The sequence below is a fragment of the Ctenocephalides felis genome, unplaced genomic scaffold, assembly GCF_003426905.1.
Source record: "Ctenocephalides felis isolate EL2017-DRISC unplaced genomic scaffold, ASM342690v1 CF-g0.4_SCAFFOLD_01492, whole genome shotgun sequence".
Taxonomy (NCBI): Eukaryota; Metazoa; Arthropoda; class Insecta; order Siphonaptera; family Pulicidae; genus Ctenocephalides; species Ctenocephalides felis.
Window position 1 is genome coordinate 55,273,117 of NW_020537646.1, and position 19,561 is coordinate 55,292,677.

The 19,561-nt window shown below is 32.8% G+C and overlaps 1 protein-coding gene across 1 annotated transcript in view; it reads right to left on the minus strand.

The window, feature by feature from the left end:
• The window catches only part of LOC113371608 (sodium- and chloride-dependent GABA transporter ine-like), a 432,836-nt gene that overhangs the window by 41,275 nt on the left and 372,000 nt on the right, over positions 1-19,561 (minus strand). Inside the window, exon 12 of the mRNA XM_026612248.1 lies at positions 6,247-6,447. Within this exon, the coding sequence (XP_026468033.1) occupies positions 6,247-6,447 (201 nt within the window). The remainder of the gene's footprint in view (positions 1-6,246; positions 6,448-19,561) is intronic.

The following is a 19,561-nucleotide window of genomic DNA, read 5'->3' on the forward strand; positions in this document are numbered from 1 at the left end:
TTTCAAATATTGTTGTTAAACAATGCTTAACTTCACTGATTTTTGGCACATCGGTTGTGGACCTTTTTAATCCCGGACCTTCATATATTAATATCTATTCTGCGATAAATTCTGGGAAATTATAATTGAAAAAATGTTATTCAACAAAATGTCCATTTGATCGATACCAAATTTAGGTTCTGAATTTAAATAAGATAAATAAAAAATAATATAACCTAGAAAATGTTTTATAATTACCAATGAGTATATAATTATAAAAATGAGATCTTTCAGAGCACCGTGTTTGAGAAAAATATGCCAAAAAGTGCATTTTCATATTAACATATCAAAAAAGTTTATATTTTGAGTCTCTAGTAACACTTGCGGCCCGTTTACTAACGTTTTTGTATATAAATAAAACTACAAACAAAACTACTTACTACAAATTTATCATAAATAAATAATATTCGCGTAAAACATCCTATTAAACGTAATTGAACATCATCTGTCAAAATCGTTTGACATTTCACGAAATTGCCACCGTCCATTGTTTTATTTAAATTACGCTTCTATAAAAATTTTCAAAATAAAAATGTAAAGAGTCTACGCGGATTTGAAATAATTTCTCACCTTTTGGACTTTCTCTGGATTGGCACGAATTTTTCAAGACTAAGACTGGCCAAATCGATTCAGCCGTTTTCGAGTTTTATTCGGACATTTGAAAGAGAGCTCCATTTTTATATATAAGATATATATATATATATATATATATATATATATATATCGGAAAGTTATTTAAAATTTGGAATAATAAGCTTCAATTTTAAAACATACGAGCACGTGTCGGTGCACTATAATTGATATAATTACAGATAAATTAAATGTGTATGAGAGATAACAAATAGTGAAAATGAAAAAAAAAATCGAAATAACCTTGCCTTGTGTGTTCATGTGTGCGGATACACTCCTTTGTCGGCGATTTCGACAGCATAGGTTAACAAATTTTAAAAATTTAAGAAACATTCAATTTTTATTGAGGGTAAGACGCTGATTTGTTTGTGATAAAAGCAGGTGCAGATTCAAAGATACAGGGCATGAAGCGCCAAAATTGGTAATTCTGTTTTTGAGAGAACAAAGCGGCCGCTTCGAATTATGCAAAATATCTTTACTTGCATTAACAGAATAAAAAATTGAATAAATGTTTCGAAAGCTCTTTCGGAGATTTAAAAAAAGTAAAAAAAAACGCCATTTTGTGGTCAGAAACGATCATTGCGCATATGCAAATTAAATTATCAGATATTTTATTGATATTTATTAGTGCTAATTTTGTTGGGGTTCCCAAACAAGTTTTTTAATTTTTAAAGTTTACTTACATGGTAGAATTAAATGTCCGCGATATTGTTGGTAGTTTGGTCGCGAGGTCTAGCCGTTTTGCAGGCATGAGCGCAAAATGTATAAAAAATGGTTGAGAATCGATTAACCGATTAGAGTGATTCAAAAACCAATTTGCTGGTGTTGACAGTGTAAAGAAATGATTAGTTTCTGAAAAAAATTTTTCCAAAATATTTTATAAAAATTCAACTTTTTTTTTTTAAATTTTCAAGATTTAAAAAAAAGTACTTATAAATTTACAGTACTGATAATAATTTTTTTCAAAATATTTAAAACAATTCCTATAGTTATTAATCAATTTTCATTTGCTTCTTAACTTTCCGTAGGGCAAGTTATAGTAATCGCAAAAAAAACGAAAATGAAAATTTTTGTATATATTTACGTTTCAGAGGTTTCTGAACATTTTGGCATACCTAATGAGGAGAACCCGCGCGTTGCTCGTCTCGGATTTTGATGAAACTTGGCATAATGATAGATTTGATGCCCAACCTGACCGTGGTAAAATATTAGAGGCCTGTGAAAAGCGGTTAAATTATAAAAATTAATTAAAGTTTGCAATTTAGCAGCGCGTATTGTATAGCTTGCGATGCTGTTCCTTATCAATAGCAGATTGGCCGAGTGGCTATCGTCGTGGAATTCTAATTTTTGCTCCGGGGTTCAATTCCCAATTCAGATATAATATTTTTTTTATCATTTTTGTTTCATATTTATAATTTCACGTGTAAATAATATTAACATTTATTTGAGTTTTCGATTAATTTTATATTTTTTGCTGAATATAATAATAAAGTCCTCCGTAACACCTGTAAAATTTTATTTTGATATTACTTATAAAACTTACGATCATATAAATGTTAAGTGATTCCTGAAACATTATAATTTTGTATTAATAACAACAACAATACGGAAGAAAAGAAATAATTTATTTCTATATAAAAACTATGTTCAAATTTACAAGTGTGGGGATTGTACTTATCGTGAAAATAAGAAAAACACAAAAACTGCAGCGAATCGAAAAAGAATATTTTTTATGAATATTAGATTCTGATTAGGCTGGTCAAACGTACAAAGTATCATCTTCATAATAGTAAATTTGAACATAGTTTAGAAATTTGGCTAAATTTGAAAATAAATTATATCTTTTCTTCCGTATTATTGTTGTTGAATGAAAAAATGGATGTATGTGTCAACCGATTTGAATAATTCAAAAAACGTCCGATTTGTATTGACAAGGAGACGTGTTGATTAGTTTTTGGCGATCGCAGGTCTAGCCATTTCGAAGATACGGGGCAAAAAGTGCCAATAACGGTAACTCAGTTTTTAAGAGAACGGAACATCCGATTTTAATAATTCAAAAAACATTTTACATGTATTGTCAAGATGAACAATTTGGGGGGGGAGGTAGGTACAGCGGTTATGGACTCTCAATAAAAATAAATTCAAAAAATGTCATTTGGCGGTCAAAAATGTTCATTGGACACATGTACATCAAATTATCAGATATTTTAATATTGTGAACACATATTTTTGTAATTTTTTTTGGGTTGTTACCAAGATTTTTAATTTTGAAGTTTATTTAAACGGTTCAAACATTTCCGACATTTTCGACAGTATGGAATAACCGATTTGTATGATTGAATAATCATTCGGTTCGTACACGATCGCAAGGCTTGTATGCAAAAGGCAATTTTGCCGTTTCTGAGGTATGGAGCGCAAAGGGTGTAAAAACGATTATGCAGTTTTTGAGAGACCAGATCATCCGATGACATTAATTTAAAAAACATTTTGCTTGAGTAGAGGGTGTGCAAAAAAGCGTTTACATAAAATTCAATAATTTTGAAAATATTCAAAGAAAAAAATCAAAATTTTCAAAAACAAATCGAGGTTTCAAAAAAATCGATTTTTCTAAATTTATCATCATTTAAAAAAAAAAACTTAATTTTGAAAAATTTAAGTAGAATACGCTCGTCGCTTAATTTAGGAAGCACTTGTAAGTTTACAGTTGGTTTTTATAATAAATAAAGAAAATCTATTTTAAATTATTCATAACAATTATTGATTATTTTCATTCCTCGAATGTTTAGTTCCAGCAATTTGCGTTAAAGCACGATGCAATGCGCTCTACTAGTTATTATTTTAATTTCTACTGAAAGTTTCAGCAATTTGCCTTAATACACGATATCGTGCTTTACTAGTTAATACACTTTTCCGCTCAAAATTAACCTACAAACTAGTGGGGCGCATGGCATCGTGCCTTAAGGCAAATTGCTGGAACTTCCCGTACCAAAAATTATTTTTTTTTATAAAGATTAACATTTTTGAAAAAAAAAATTACTTTGAAACAATTAGATTTTTGAGATACTATAAATTTTTGACAAAAATTTGTTCTTTTTTAAAAAAAAAGTCTTTTCGAAGTAAAATTTATTTTGAAATATTTTGGAAATTCTGAACTTTTTTTCAAAGCAATCGTACTGCTTTAACTGCATAGAGACGAAATATCAAAGCACGTAAGCGCCGCGTCGCCTTCTAACAGATATACATTGGTACGGAACCCATAGGAATGTAAACAAAGTTTATAACTATTGTTGAAATCTCTATAAAATATCTAATAATTTTATGTGTATATGTCTAATGATCATTTTTGACCGCCAAATGACATTTTTTTACTTTTTTTACTAGATCTCCGAAACCGCTAGACCTATTTTCATGAAAATTTGATCAGTTATTCATCTTGTTAATACAAGTAAAATGTTTTTTAAATTATTCAAATCGGACGCTCCGTTCTCTTAAAAACTGAGTTACCGTTTTTGCACTTTTTGCCCCATATCTCCGGAACGGCTAGACCTGCCTTTGCCAAAAACTAATCTGCACTTCTCCTTATCAATACGAATCGAATGTTTTTTGAATTATTGAAATCGCTTCATCCGTGTTCCCGAAATCGTCGACGAAAATTTGTATCCGAACACACACACATACACGCACCCACACACAAATACATCCATTTTTTTCTAAAGTATGCCAAAATATTCAGAAACCTTTGAAACGTAAAGATATATAAAAGTTTTCATTTTCGATTTTTTTGCGATTACTATAACTTGCCCTACGGGAAGTTAATAAAACGTCAAGTTCACATTATTTGTGCTTCACGAATTTGTTGCAACGCATAGATGCATGTTATTGCGTTATTAGGCAATATTTTTTTCGCATTTGTTTTTTCATTGTTTACGGGTTTCTCGAAAATCGGCGCTTAGTTCTTATGCTTCAGTGATAAGACAATTAGCTTTCATTGTACAAACTTCAACAAAAACTAGTATATAAGTAGTTGGTTTTGGTAATTTGCCTTGAGGCAAGTTACACGAACTTCCCGATATGTGTAAATAATAGACATAATCAATAAAAAATAAATTATTTTCTGAGTGATTAAAAGTGGTGGATTTATTACACACATTTGAAAACAAAGGATCACATTAACTAGGAGTATTTTCTTAAAGCAAGTTTTCACAAATCAATAATTTTTATTATTGAACCAGTTTCTGTAGGACTGTAATGATTTAATGTGTTTATTAAAACCAAGTATTCTATCGTTTAAATCGTCTAATTTTTATACTCAAACTTTTATGAATTTTTAAAATAGAACTACTTCTCATAAGGCCGTAATATTTCAGTTAGTTCTATAAGAATATTATATATATCCCTAAAAAAAGTTTCATAAGAATCGGCTTGAATTTTTTTTAACAGTTACTTACAAAGAAACGGCTCGGCCGATCGTCACACAAAACTGAGAAACGATAATCCTCATCATGATACATCAAAATGCTTTTATTTTTTAAATGTTTGAAATCGGTTCAGGCGTTTTTGAGCAAAAGTCGATAAAATGTCTAATTTTGACAAATGCCAAAAAAACGATACTAATTTATGCAAACTTTGACGAATTTTTAAAGTAAAACGAGTTGTCGTAGAGCCGTAATATTTTAGTATGGACTATGGTATCTACCGCCAAAAAAAAAACATAAAAATCGTCAAAAATTGTTTTAACACTTTATTACAAGAAAACGGCCCGGCTGATCTTTACCGAAAACTATACGGGTCAATTCCCATATCTTTCGAACGGTGTTTGAATTTTCAAAATCGATTCAGAATTGCGAGCTAAAACGTGGACCAAATTTTTTTCACTTGTCATAAAAAACGGCTAGGCCGATCGTCGCACACAACTGACAAACAACAGTCCTCATAGAGATACATCAAAGGGCATTTAAATTTTTGAAATCGGTCAAAAAATATCTGTTCACACACAGACACACATACTTTTTCCAAATTTGGTCTTATTCGATTCAGAATGGCTTGAAACGTCGAGAAGACATAAAATTAGCAAATAGAATTTTTTGATGAAAACATAAACTTCTCTTTCGCGGAGTTAAAAAAAAAACTTAAGACCATCTGACTTAGATTTCGCAGCAGATTTTCTCGCTATTTGATCCGTTATATTTCGATGAATGCTTATATATTGCTTTAGTTTGTATATTGCTTTGCTTTGCATTGCTTTATATAGTAAGAGAATAACTTAGCTGTTCGTCGTTAGCAGAAATAATAGGTACTAACTTTAATATTATAATATTATTTATATTTGCATAATATTATTCATATTTAAAAAAGCTTATACTGTCTTGTATTTTACGTCATTTTTTGGGTCGGTCTTTACATGGATCACGTTGGGTCACATTTGCAAAAACAATAAAATTATATATGATGTCATAGGACATAACGCGTCATTTGACCCTTTAGTATAATTAGTGATAACGAATTGGTATTTAGGATAATCTGATAATACAACACTTTATTTATAATAAAACAAAAATGTGTTATCTATTATCTCACAAATAGTAGCATTGGTGCAGCCAAAAGCCAGCAGCTTCTAAAATATAAGGATGGAACACGTCCAGTCATTTGTTTTACATTTCTTGATAATCTTGGTACTCCATAAAACCACGATATAGCAATAATTTCAAAGAACGCCAGATACATTATAGATATAGAAGCTGTATAGTGATCAATCAGTTGAAAGAAGTATATTCCAGCCTGTCAAAAGATAATTTTGCATTAACAGATAAATAACTGATATAATGTATATATATATATATATATATATATATATATATATATATATATATAGAATTATGTGATATGAGTGGAACTATTATTAAATGTTAAATATGAACCATTCAACACTCAGATTTTTAACACACATTTGATTTGGTAATTACAGACGTTTCGAGACCATGGTATGCCTCATCTTCAGTGTAATTTCAAAACAGTTACTTATATACTACACAATGTAGTATATACGTAACGTACACATGTAGCATATAAGTAATTGTTTTGAAATTACACTGAAGATGAGACATACCATGGTCTCGAAACGTCTGTAATTACCAAATAAAGTGTGTGTTAAAAATCTGAGTGTTGAATTGTTCATATTTAACATTTAATATATATATATATATATATATATATATATATATATATATATATATACTACCATACCCAGCCTCGCGTTGCGACGGCCCTTAATAAAATCCACCTGATTGAAATTTGAATCCGTTTGACAACCAACATTTCAAACCTTTTGTTATAAAAAAATTCATATCAATCCGAAAATAAATAATATCTGGATTGAAATTTGAATATGATGGATCAATACTATTGATTAAAGTATTTTTTTAAACTTAAATAGTAAATAAAATTACATAATCAAATATTTGAATGAATGAGTACATTGCAAAATTTATAATGAATAACCAAGTTCTTTGAAATGTTTGAATGTTTGAAAAGATTTATTTGTTCCATATTATATTACATAAAAGAAAAAGTGAGTATATAAGATTTTGAATGCCTATCATCTGATACTAATACAATTCATTGATATATATTATTTGAAACATTATTGATTGTATAAATTAAATAAATTAAATAAATAATGAAAAAAAATCACAAAAAAACATATCACACTGTTGATTTTTGAAGGTGTCTTATAGTGTTATTTATTAAGAATGACTGTCGGTAGGTTGTAATTGTTGTACCAAAACATATCTTGAGTTACAAATCCAATATCCGTAATAGTTGGATTATTACTATGTTTGCATTTGTTAAAAAATTTCCTTGCTTTTTTATAATTTCATACATAAATGGTATATTCAGTCGGTTGTGTATATAGCGATTGGATACATAATGATAAGTGATAGGGTTTCTCTTTATTCCGAGTATCATTCTCAATGCTTTATTTTGTATAATTTGTAATTTATTTATGTTTTGTTTATTGGTCATACACCACGCAGGGGCTCCATACGTTAAATTTGATCTTACCATTGCAAGATAAAGTCTTCTCTTAATCTTCAAATCAATATTGCTGCTAAATTTTAGTAGGGGGTACAATAAATATAATAATCTATTATCATAATTAATTTTGCATTTGATATGTTCGTTGAAATTGAGTTTTCTATCCATTACTAAGCCCAGATACTTAACTTTGTCTCTCCATAATATATTATTGCCGTTTATGTGTATGTAGGATTGAGGAACAGGAGATTTTCTTCTTTTAGTAAATAAGATTGCTTCTGATTTGGGAATATTTAGTCGAATTTTCCATCTATTAGCGTAATCCATTATTGCATTCAGGTGTTCTTGAAGTCTGATTATGATAGTTCTGTCGGACTTAGCGGATGTGTATATAACAGTGTCGTCTGCGAATGTTAGTAAATTGGTACTTGGTGCTGTAGGTAAATCTGATATAACGATAGAAAATAGCACTGTTCCAAGAATACTTCCTTGAGGTACTCCTGATGAAATGGATTTTGTTGCAGAAATTTGATCTTTTAAGTGCACTTGAAAAGATCTGTTTTCCTACAGTCCTACAGGAAAGTTCCATTTAATCATTTTGTAAATGAGGCCGTCCAACCCAACAGTATCAAAGGCTTTTTCAATATCCAATAGGATCATCCCAGTGTTTCTTCTTCTATTAAATTTTAGAACTGATTGCTGCATTAGGATGGATATGGGATGAATGGTTGAGTGATTATTTTTAAATCCATATTGGTGATAAGGAATAATATTATTGGAAATTAAAAAGTTGGATAGTCTGATATAAATGACCTTTTCTATTATTTCACTAATGCAACTTAGTAGACTGATTGGCCTATAACTTAACGGTAAGTCAGCATCCTTGAGAGGCTTTTTAATAGGAATAACTTTGGAGGTTTTCCACACAACTGGAAAATAGTTAAATTTCATAATTGCGTTTGTAATTTTTGATAAAAGTATTATTGGTTTTCTATTTAAATTTTTCAATACAGTATTGGTAATAAGGTCAGATCCCGGTGAACTGCTGTTTTTCTTATGTTTGATAATATGTTTAATTTCTTTAGGAGTTGTTTGTGATATGTCAAAATCTTTTGAGTGATTAAATTTAATAAAATTGTCTACAATAGATTTAATTCTATTACTGAAAGTAATTGAACCTATATTGATGTTGATATTATGTATGCTTTGAAAGTTATCAGCTAAAAGATTGTCTTTATCTTTGTCAGTAACAAAAGACTCGTTTCCGACTTTTAATGTTGGAATTGGGTCGATTCGTTTTGTGAATGATTTCGCTAATTGCCAGATTTTATTGTGATCATAATTGGTGTTTGAAAGTTTTTGTTGCCATATTTTACTATTGTACTGTTTGATTTTAAATGATATATCTCTAATTAATTTATTAAGAAGAGTTTTAATATGTGGATTGTTGGTTTTTTGCCATATTCTTCGTATTTTATTTTTAAATTTTATATCCTCCTTAATATCAGCAGGTAGTTTATCATTTGCGTAACTGTTTTTAGTTGTTGGGATGGATTCTTTCATAGCCGACTGAATAGTTACTGTTAAATGATCGACAGCGTTATCTATATCATGTATAGATTTGATTTGCTGCTTAAAGTTAATATTATTATAGACAAAATCACGAAATATATTCCAGTCGGCATGTTTAAAATTGTATTTTGCATGACGTTGAATGTGCTCGATGTTATGATATGGTATTGTAAGTACTACCGGATTGTGATCAGAGTTTGTTTCAGAAAGTGTATATGGCAGGTATGGAGTTTTAATGTTTTTTAGCAATGCTAAGTCAATGACAGAAGAAGATTGAGTGTTATTAAATGAATATCTAGTAGAAGATGTTGTATAACAAAGAGTAGTAGAACTGACATTATTTTCAATAAAGTTTTTTTTTCTTTTTTTTTCTATCTCTTTATTAACAGCAATCAGAATACAAAGTATCCTATGAGCTATTGTGATAAATTTAACATATACACACACATGCATACGTACATGCACACAGACATACTCACACGCACGTTAACAGAAAAAAAAAATTATATAATAGTAATCACTTCAGCAAGTGGTATACTAATTGGCTCAGGTCCTTCGGCCATTTACTGGAAGCCTACATATTTTATGATCTAATGTTATGAAATTATCATATACACTAACATACGTACATACATACGCACAGACATTCACACACACACACTCTCTCAATAAAAGATTTATAAATATTTAGTAGCGGTCACTTCATCAAGTAATATCCTGCTTAGATCAAATCCCTCGGCCATTTCTTCTTCAATCTTCTGCTGTTTGGAGTTGCTAACAGTGGGGCCATTAGTGTGTTTGGATGATTTTCAAGCTTCCGGTGATGTTTTTCACTGATAGATTTAATGACTACATTAACGAACTGTATATTTAGATCGTTATGGATCATCTGATTAGTTACGTACCAGGGTGCTCCTGTGATCATACGAAGAATTTTTGATTGCATCCGTTGTATGAGAGCAATATTTGATTTGCTTGAGCAGCCCCAAATCTGAAGACCATAAGTCCACAACGGTTTAATTATCATATTATAAATAAGGACCTTGTTTTCTAGAGATAATTTGGATCTATGTCCAATGAGCCAGCCGAGTTCTTTAACTCGCGTTTTCATTTGTTTTACTTTAGTGCAAATGTGATGTCGCCAGGTGAGTTTTTCGTCAAAGTGAATTCCAAGATATTTGATGGTGCTGACTGTTGGAATTTGATTGCCATTTAAGAACACTGCAGGACACGATTGTTTGTTAAGAGTGAAAGTAATGTGGCTAGACTTAGACTCATTGATGCCTATGTTCCACAGTTTGGTCCAATCTTCGATCAAATTAAGATGATACTGCAGTTTCAAACAAGCAGTACTAGGGTTGTCATCAGTGGATAAGATTGATATGTCGTCTGCAAAAGTGGCGATTGTGGTAATAGACGTTGTAGGAATATCGCGCGTAAACAGGGTGTATAGGAATGGACCCAACACACTTCCCTGCGGTACCCCTGACTTGATAGGAAATACGTCAGACGACGAGGGATTAACCTTGATTATAAACTTTCTGTTGACAATATATGATGTTAAGATATTATGATACTTTACTGGTAAATAGAATCTAATTTTTGTGACGAGTCTGTCGTGGCACACTTTGTCGAATGCTTGTTTGACGTCCAAAAAGACGGCGGTGCAATATTGTTTGGATTCGAATGAGTTATAGATATGACTGGCCATCCTGTGACACTGCTGTATGGTTGAATGCTCTTTACGAAATCCAAACTGGTGATCAGGGAAGATATTGGATTCCTTCAAAATATCCTGTAGCAACAGTTTTTCTAAAATTTTTGACAATATAGGAAGAAGGCTGATTGGCCTATAAGATGTGACTAAGTGTTGATCCTTGCCAGTTTTTGGAATCATCTTTATTAAAGAGGTCTTGAATTGATTTGGCCAGTAGTCAAGTCTCACAATAGCGTTGAAGATATAGGTGATTATAATGAATCCTTTCACAGGCAATTCTTTGAGCATTCTGGGAGATATTTGGTCTATTTTTTTGCTTTAACTTTCTTTATTTCACTAACTACTAATTTGAGAGACAAGAAACGTTTCTCGCTTTCATGACTGCTATTATGGTTTAAAGCAGGACTAATGTTGACATTATAATTTGATAAATTGTGAGGCCGAAAAACTGTAGCTAAGTATTCCGCAAATATATCTGCTTTGTCTTTGTCACTTCTTGCCCATGCAGAGGTCTGGGTATCCATACGAACTGGAGGATTTTGAAAGTTAGTTAGCTTTATTAATGTTGATTAATGTTGATAACATTTTGACAATCATGGTGTTTTGTTCCATTAACTGGCTAAACATATTTCTAAATTCGGTCAGGAAATCAGACATCGATGGAGAATTACTGTTGTTAATGTGATTTTGATTGTTGTTAAATAGGTTTGATTGCGATTTTATTACCTGAGCATAAGACATATGCTGAGGGTTTGCGTACTGTGAAATTCTATTGCTGTGTAGGTTGGATTTGTACCGGTTTGCATTTGTGTGTAAATAAGTCCCGTTACTTCTGCCTATTGTTGCTTGATCGTTATCTGCACCGACAAGGTGAAGATAGTAAGAACACCCTTTGTAGTTTGCGGTATGATTATCGCCGCAATGATAACAAAGGGGCGGGGCTTCAGCTGCTTTTGTACACTTTTTAGACTCATGATCAGAGCCGCATTTTACACATATAAATCTGCGGTTGCAATAACGCTGGGTATGGCCGTACATTTGGCACCTTACACACTGCGGAATATTTGATGATCTTATTGGGGGCTCAAAATGAATTATTTGGTTTAACATTTTATTCATTTTAAAAATTGACGAATTGTTTTCTTTGGGTTCTAAGTCTATGTAAAACATGTTCAGCAGTTGTTTAGTTTTCGGGTGTATGATATTAGTAATATTTCTGACAGGATGACCTTCTTTTTCAATTGCGGCTTTGATATCATTTTTATCTGTAGCGTAGTGCAGATATTTGAGTACAACCCTGTATGAGCGTTCCGCTTTTATCTGGTAGGTATGAAAAACGACGTCTCTTTCACGCAGAAATTTAACAAAATTGCGGTAGTCTTCTATATCAAAAATGTTGAATTTAATAGTTTTATTGGGTAGGTATTTAGTGATGTATTTGTCTTTATTAATAATTGAATTAATATCAGCTATCATAAGATTGTAATCTTATAAAGGCGGAGGAGTAGATTTTTTATTATTTGTTTTTTTTTTTTTTTTTTTATTTTGGATATAATTTACATCTGTCCAATGGACATTAGGTAAATTTTGTGAATAACAAGTAACAAAAAAGCTGTCTGCAAAAAATAAACTATTGAATGCTTGAGAGAGTGCACAGTTGCAATCTCTCCTAATTTAAGAAAAGATTATGATCTAGAATGACTTGGAATGCCAGTTAGGTCCAAAGGCGTTTTCCTTTTTAATCTTTTGGTGTAGTTTGCTGAGATGAGTGCCTTGGCGAGCCCGTTGGGATGGTTCTCCAGTCGATGACTGTGTTTGATGGCGTATCTTGCGATTTCTTCTTCTACCGTGTGCAGGCCCGAGTCCTGGTGGAGCAGCCATACCGGTACATATTTTGGGGCGTTCAGGATGATCCTTAGTATCTTATTTTGAAACTTTTGAATAATTTTTGTATTGCTCTTAAATGCTGTCCCCCAAAGTGCAATTCCGTAGGTCCATATGGGTTTTAGGATAACTTTGTAGATCAATAGTTTATTGTATGTCGATAGTTGAGATTTTCTTCCTAGTAGCCAATAAAGGCTCCTGAATTTTTCTTCTAGTTGTTTTCTTTTCTTCTGAATGTGTGTTTTCCAGTTAAGTTTCCTATCCAGATATATACCCAGGTATTTAACGGCAACTGCTTGTGGTATCTGTTCTCCATTAATAAATATCGGTGGGCAAGTATCTTTCCTCAGTGTGAAAGTGATGTGGACTGATTTTTGGTTGTTGATTCTTAATCTCCAGATTTTGTGCCAAGTTTCAATCATTAGAATGTGACGCTGCAGAAGTTCGGATGCTATTTTAGGGTCTTCATGCTTGGATAGGATGCATATGTCGTCAGCAAACGTAGCAATTTCAGTGTCTGGGGAAGTTGGCATGTCGTAGGTAAATATGAGGAATAAAACAGGACCTAACACGCTACCTTGGGGAACGCCAGAGTTAATGTTTCTGAGGGATGAGATTTGGTTTGCCAGACTAATGTAAAAATTTCCTCTCAGTAAGATAGGATTTTAATATTGAGAATAGTTGTTCAGGTAGAATATTCTTTAATTTATGAAGTAGTCCGGCATGCCAAACCTTGTCAAAGGCTTGGGAAATGTCAAGAAAGCAGGCTGAGCAGTACCTCTTTTCATGTATTGTAGCATTTATCTGTTCAACAATTCTGTGTGTTTGTTCAATGGTGGAATGTAGCTTTATAAAACCAAATTGATAGTCCGGAATTATGGATTTGTCATGGAGTATTGTTAGAACTTTTTTGAGCAAGAGTTTCTCAAATATCTTAGAGAGGGTTGAAAGTAAACTTATTGGTCGGTATGACTTTAGGAGACAAGGATCCTTATCTGTTTTGGGAATTAGAATTACTTTCGCTATTTTCCACGCCTTAGGAAACACTTTCAATCTTAGGAGAGAGTTGAACAGAATTGTTATGTACCTCAGAGTTTTTGGTGGGAGCTGTTTCAGGATTTGGATTGATATAAGATCATGGCCAGGAGATTTACCTGATCTTGAGACTGAAATTTCATGTTTGACTTCTGATGCCAGGAAGCGAATTTGAGTACACTCTTGGTTGGAAGAGTTTTCAAACTGTATTTCTTCAGTGGTTTGCTCCTCCTGGGAGTAGTTTTGCGGAAGTGGTTGAAATACGTTTTCGAAGAAATCTGCAAATAAATCGACCTTTTCTTGATGACTTTTTGCCCAGGAGTTATCATTTTTTCTAATAGGGATTACCGGGAGTATAGGTTGTTTAAAGTGTTTAGTAGCTTTCCATATGGAGTAATTCGTGTCCTTAGTAGCCGTCAGGTCTTTGATTCTTTTTTCAAGTACGTTGTTGTTGTATTCTTTCAGTAATCTTTTTACTTCTTTACAGGCGCTGTTCAATCTTGTTTTATCTTGAGGAGATCTTGATGTTTGCCATATTTTTCGGAGTCTTCTTTTAATCGCAATATGTTGTTTGATGTACAGAGGATAGTTGAGAACATTACTGGTTGTAATTGAAGGAGTGCTATTTAGTGCCGAATGATGTAGTGTTTCGGTGAGATGATTTACCGCATTATTTATATCGTTTTCTGACTTTAATAACATATTACAATTTAAGTTGGTATCGAGCAGTTCTCTAAATTTGTTCCAGTCCGTGAATTTGTTGGTCAGGTAAGGTTTTATGATAATCGGTGGTTGTTTACAAAAAATGGTTAGTATAACAGGAGAGTGGTCAGAGCTCAAATCTAGGCTATTTTGTGGTTTCATGTTACTGATTGTTATTCCTTTGGTTATGTAGAAGTCTAACAGATCCGGAATTCTGTTTGGGTCGCTCGGCCAATAAGTTGGTTCACCGGTTGAGATCGGGATTAAATTGTTAGTGAGCATGGAGCTATAGAGTTCACGTCCTCTAGGATTGGCGAGTCTTGATCCCCAGTATGGATGTTTCGCATTATAGTCACCTCCAGCAATAAACTTATTTCCTAGAGCACTGAAAAAAGTGTCAAAGTATTGTTTAAATATTTTATGTTTTGGGGGGCAGTAAATGGCAGAAATTGTGATTCTATTTTGAGGAAAGTCAATAGAAATGTTCGTGGCTTGTAGAAACTCATTGCAGTGTGGATCTAACAGAGAATGTTTGATTTTAGACTTTATTATGATGGCTGTTCCACCATGTGGTTTGTCGTCCGGATGTCTAGTACTGTATGTTGTATATTGTGGAATGTTGAGGTAGCTTTTGCTAGTAAAATGTGTTTCACTGATTAGCATTATGTCAATATCGTTATGACGAAGAAATTGTTTTACTTCTTGGTGGTGCTGCGCAAGACCGTTGGCGTTCCATATACATAGTTTGTAGTATAAGGCCATCATTTTCTCAAAGGTAGAAGGTTTGTCATAATGTTCAGCATAGTGCTCATTTGGTTCATGAGAGTTTTCATCATAGCTTTTAGTTCTTGCATGTCTGTTTGTTGGTTACTTGGAGTAATTGTTTGCTGTTGATTGTCTGACGATAGTCCTCCTTGGTTGTCCCTGTGGTTTCTGTTGCTGTTTATGCTTCTAGAAGTAGCATCAGAGAAGGAAACGTTTGGACGGACGAAAGGTTGAGAATTGTCACTAGGTTGAGCGGATTGTCTTTGCCTCAGGGGAGGAAATCTGCGTCGTCTTTCTTCTTTATAAATGGTGCACCCTCTATAGCTGGCTGGGTGATTACCGGAACAAAGAGCACATTTAACGCCGGCGTTGACTGGGTCCTTCCAGGGGCAATCTTTTGTTAGATGCTCTTTGGCACATTTTACGCAGCGTGCGATGCGTGAACAGTAATTTTTTGTATGTCCAAGATTTTGACATCTTGTACACTGCGGAACTTCTCTTCTATGGCGCATAGCTTCTATAGTAACTTTTGTTCTGTAGAGGTATTCGATGGAGTAAAAATCTTTATTATTATTGCTTTGCTCAAGTTCCACTACAAAAATATTAAGTGGAGCTTTTGTAACTCTATGTTTCATTGTGTAGATGCGTACCACCTTGTGACCGAGTGCAATAATTTCTTCTGTAAGTGTTTTGATGTCAGTGCTATGGTGCAAATTTTTCACCACTACTTTAAATGTTCGCTTACACTTTGCTTGATAGGAGTGTAATTGTGTGCCCTTTTCATGTAGCAACTTTAAAACTATATTGTAGACGTGAGCATCTTTGGTATTAATTTTGACTTGATCGTTTCCTACTATTTTGTATGAGTACTGTCCTTTTACGCGAGCCTCAAGTAAACCAAATAAAGGTTTAATGTCGTTTACGCCATGAACAAAGATAGGTGGTGTGTTTGTTGTTTGTTTGTCGGCATCTTTTTGAGTTGATGTGCTTGCTAAAACATCAAAGTAGTTGCTAGTGGGAGTTGGGTTCAGCCAGTATTCCTTTAAAGTATGTTGTTCCATTGAGGTACTTGGATTTTCTGACTGTGAGCGTTTTTTATTTTGAACGGTTGTCCAGCCCTGGTTAAGGTCACTAGTATCAATTGATGATTCACTGTTGACATCGTTCATAGCGGTATCTTCCATAACATTTTGACTTGGTTCTAAATTACTATGTTCCATTGTTATATTTTGGCTAATTTCACTAGGAATATTCGGTTTAAGTTGTTTGTTTTCAATTTTATTGATAGTACCAGATTTTAACATTTCTGGAATAATGTCAGTATTTTTTTTAATATTTTTTTCGGCATTTTTGCTAATGCTAGGTTTGATTTTATGTTTAATTTTTGTGTTTCCTAATGACTTTTTTTCACTTATAATTTCGTTAACCGAATAATCTACATTGTTTGTGTTATATAATGTTTGTATTGCGCTCGATACGCAAGCACCGATTTCGCCGGGTCGAGTCCCGTTAATCTCGGAATTGTTTACCTGCCCGTAGGCAGCGTCACTCATGTCACTAACACTTTTAATTTCACTTAAATTGATAACACCACACGTGGTCGGATTATTGTTCGTCGATTGATCTATGACCTGTCCTCGGGTCATACAGGTACTCGGATTAGCGTCCGGCGGTCGGACTCTGACCTGTCCACTGGTTGAGCAGGTACTCGTACTAGGGTCCGGCGGTCGGCCTAAGGCCTGCCCGTAGGCCCTCGATTGCATAACTCGGATTAATATTAAACGATGTGCTCACTACGGTGTCTGGCACAAGACTGATTTTATTATTTGTAGACAAATAAAGGCGGAGGAGTAGATTTTTTATTATTTGTTGCCTCGTCTGATGGTTTAGAAACATTGTTTTCTAGAGCGCTAAATTTGTTGGCTAATTTTATGGGAACGCTTACATTACTTACTGCGTTGTTCGGGCGACGTCTTTTAGCGGAAGTTACCTCTTGCCATGGGTTTTTATTCGTGTAATCAATCACATCGCGTGCAGTGGACTCTGGATCCATTGTTGCTGTTGAAGACATATTACTTGTTGATGGAATAGGAGTTGGATCCGACGATGTTGATCTGTTTACTGCATCATCGTTATTTCTTTTTGTAGTCATCTGGTTCAGAACTAGTTGAGTAGAATTATTTTGGTCTTCGTGAATGATGTTAAATGATTCCACAATAGGTATTGTGGAGTGATAATTTATAGTACTCCCTGACGGGAGCACTATATTTAATTAAAAAGCACTGAATTCACAAGTAAAGTCACTTACTAGATCAAACACTACACTAAACTGTGACTAAATAAATGCTGTTTATTATGCTTGTTGATTGTACTCAGGTATTGTATAATCGATGTGTTCGCTTCGAGCGCTGAATGAAGAATTCAATAAAGTTATATAGAATTTGCCATTTTTATTACTACTGGTACAATTCCACAAGGTATGACGTGCGTTAAAATCACCGGCAATTATTAAATTGTTACTGAGATTTGAAATTGTATTTAAATCATCCAACATTGGTTTATTGTTTGGAAAATAAGTACAAATAACCAAGTGACTTCTATGTATTTGTTATATCCTATTTGGTATTACGTCCTATTTAACTTGCTAACATTTTAACATGTTATGTATTTAGAATTGGTTTCATTGGTCACATACTATTGGGAACTTGCTACAAGCCCTTAATATTTTCTTTGAAAATTTTCCATAAATTTATGATTAGACACTATCACAAGCCAATCACACATGCTTTTTAGCAGAGACCTGAAGAGGCGTCAGACAGGCAGCGTCAACAATTAGAATATATTTCACAGTTCTCCACTAAAATTTTATATGTCAAAGGTGATGAAAACGTTGTAGCAGATATTCTTTCAAGAATAAATAGAATAGAAACAGTGCAGTAAACGGAGAGGAAAAAAGGGTATAACCTCTGAATTTTTTTACTGTGCTCCAAATTGAATGAAATTTTGGAATTAGGTTTATCTTACCCTCAAGTTCAAAAGTGAAAACAATTCGGGTTGCGCCATCACCCCCCGGGGGATGACACCCCCTCTAGATTGTGTAATTACATTTTTACAAAATAACGTCGGAAATCGATAGAAGAACTAATTATAAGAAAAAAATGTCTTCTATAGTTTTTCAAAAAAACTAAAACTTTTCAAGTTACTGTCCACTAAAGATTCATATATTTTTGGCGTTTTTCTTCGTTTTTTTTGCAAATATCTCCCAAAATATACATTTTAACGAAACTCATGTAATAAACAAAATAATGTCAATAAAAATCTTAATAAATCGATATTACATAAAGTGTTCTAGGAAAAATATTAAGCAAGATTTGAAAGAGCAAAGTCGTTTTTTATTTCGGTCAAGATTTAATTATTGTATTTAAAGCCATGTGGTGTCGAGGTTTCACATTTTATGAATTTCGGTGAAATTGGATTTTATAGTGCTCAACATAAGCTTTAAAATGAGTGCTGTTACAAGTTTTTTGCGTGTAAAATGAGTGAACTATCATGCAAATAAGAAGCATATACGAAGTTTTTTTCTTTTAAATCATATGGTTTAATGAGCGCCATTTCCACCAGAATTAAAGTAATTCACATTCCATCTAGAAATCACTTCATTATAGACATCTTGATGAATTCTAGCAGATTCACTTCTTTAGTACAAACTATTTTCAGAAAACTCACGATTTTATAAAAATTTTTTTTTCCAATTTGCGCGGCCGCGCAGTCTTCAAACATTCATAACTCTGTCAATTTTTGTGTGAAAGAATAATAATAAAAAACAAAAATAAGCCAGAAAGATCCCTTTGATTTTTATCTATATGCTTTTATACGTATCTTTTATTCTTTTTAAGATATAATGAAAATAATTTCGATTTTTAAAAAAATTGGATAAAAAAGTTTTTATAAAATCGTGAATTTTCTGAAAATAGTTTGTACTAAAGTAGTGAATCTGCTAGAATCCATCAAGATGTCTATAATAAAGTGCATTCTAGATGGAATGTGAATTACATGTGGAAATGGCGCTCATTAAACCATATAATTTAAAAGAAAAAAACTTCGTATATGCTTCTTATTTGCATGATAGCTCACTCATTTTACACGCAAAAAACATGTAACAGCACTCATTTTAAAGCTTAT